This window comes from Diachasma alloeum, unplaced genomic scaffold, assembly GCF_001412515.2.
Source record: "Diachasma alloeum isolate Michigan unplaced genomic scaffold, Dall2.0 Dall_scaffold_00728, whole genome shotgun sequence".
Lineage (NCBI taxonomy): Eukaryota > Metazoa > Arthropoda > Insecta > Hymenoptera > Braconidae > Diachasma > Diachasma alloeum.
The window spans coordinates 155,134-157,029 of NW_021680859.1; the positions used below are offsets into that span (position 1 = coordinate 155,134).

The 1,896-nt window shown below is 48.2% G+C and overlaps 1 protein-coding gene across 1 annotated transcript; it reads left to right on the forward strand.

Moving 5' to 3' along the window:
* The first annotated feature begins 169 nt into the window (after positions 1–169).
* LOC107044408 (cyclin-dependent kinase 11A-like) lies at positions 170–1,360 on the forward strand. Its single transcript, XM_015266274.2, has one exon. It carries the CDS (start codon positions 170–172, stop codon positions 1,358–1,360), a length of 1,191 nt encoding a protein of 396 aa, XP_015121760.1.
* Positions 1,361–1,896: the final 536 nt, after the last annotated feature.

A 1,896-nucleotide genomic window follows, 5' to 3' on the forward strand; every position in this document is an offset into this window, starting at 1 on the left:
AGCAACAGTGGCTCTCCAGCCGACATGGACCCTCCCGAGAACACCCGTTGGAGGAAATGCGGGAGAGGTAAGGACAGTGCACACAACACAGAGTGCGATTGGGACGCAGGCAATTAGCCCAACACAAATAAGCAGAAGTGAGAGTAGACAGGAGGAAGAGAACGAGGAAATGGAGGGGAACAGGAGCAGGGATGGAACACCAACAGGGAGGGAGGAAATTAGGCTTGACAGGCTGGAGAAGTGGATGGAAAAGTGGGAGAGAAAACAGAAAGAGGAATGGGAAGAAAAGATGGCAGACCTGGAATACCTGATCAGGAAAGAAGTAGGGAAAGTGAAAATACGGTGTGAAAATTGTGAGAGGAGAAGAGGAGAGTCGGAAGAGGATCAATTGACAGATCAGCTCAGAGACACGCAGGAACGACTGAGAGTGAGTGAAGATCAGGTGGAGGAGTTAGAGTCAAAAGTGAGGCAGTGGAAAGGGGTGGCAGAGACATGGAAGATCAGAGCAGAAGAAGCAAGAGAAGAATTGAAGAAGACAAAAGACGCGACAGAAGACGGAAGGGATGTCCCGATAAGTCCAGCAAATACGGTGAGAACAGTGAGCCCGTCTGGAAGCCTCTCAGGCAGAAGGGGTGACCCTAGCACATGGAGCGAAAGCGACAGGAGGGTTGGGGGCCCTGGAGGCCAGAGAGCACAGATAGGGCAAGGGCACAGAACCATGGAAGAGCGGAGGAATGAGACCAAGAGACTGAAAGTTAGGGAGGACGAGAGGAATCAGGAGGGAGAGGGCGATGGAAAGGAGAGGGTTGAGAGAGATAGAGTCGAATTAAAGGAGAGGGGAGCAGAAGAAGAGGAGGTAGGTTTCAACAATCCACCACCAAGGAAACTGACACAAGAAGAAAGGGAAGAGGAACTAGAGATGAGAAGATTAAGAAGGAAAAACATGATTATTGAGGGATTAACATTAATCACGAGGACAAGGAAAGAGGAGTTAGAGCACTGGCTATGGGAAACACTTGGAGTGAGAGCGAGGGTGGAGAAGTTGGACAGAAGAGAGGAGGGAGGGCTGACGGTCAGAATGGAAGAGAGAGCCAGCAAAATAGAGGTAATGAAGGAGAAAACGAAGCTGAAAGAGTTGGGATGGGGGGTGTACATCTCGGACGATCTCACAGACAGACAGAAGGAGGTACAGGCATGGCTGGAAAGAGAAGCAGAAAACTGGAGGAAGACCAAGAAGCAGGCAGGGACAAAATATAACTGCATCTGTGTGGATGGTATCTGGTTGGAGTGGGATGAGGTGGAAGGAGAAATGAGGCAAAAGGTCGCAAGGGAAAGGACCGAGAGGAGAGGGCCCTTTTAGACAGCAGGCAAGCAGTGGAGAGGAAGGAGAGGAGAGAATATTAAAGATGTGGCACTGGAATGTAGAAAATTCTATAAATATAGGGAAGAACGAGGAACAGTGGAAAGAAATGGATGTGGTGATGTTTCAGGAAACACACTTAGAGACAAAAGGAATGGCAAAAATGATGGACAGACTGAATAAACAATTCGAGTGGTTTGGCAAAGAGGCGATAAGGATACACAGACGAGGGAAGGCGAGTGGAGGCTTCCTAATGGGAATCAGGAGGACACTGGAAGCAGACTGGAAAGTGGAGGAGTGGAAGTATGGGCTGAGAATGTCGATTAAAGCAAAAGGAAGCAGGGATGGGTACGTAGTAATAAATACATACAATAATGATAGAAAGAATCTGAAAAAAGTACTCAAGGAGATGGATGGTATGTTGGAGGACCTGGAAGGATCAGAAGAGAGATTGATAGTCACAGGAGATTTAAATGCGAGGATAGGAGAGTTACAAGGGATATCAGAATGTGGAACGGAAGAGAGGACAGGAATAA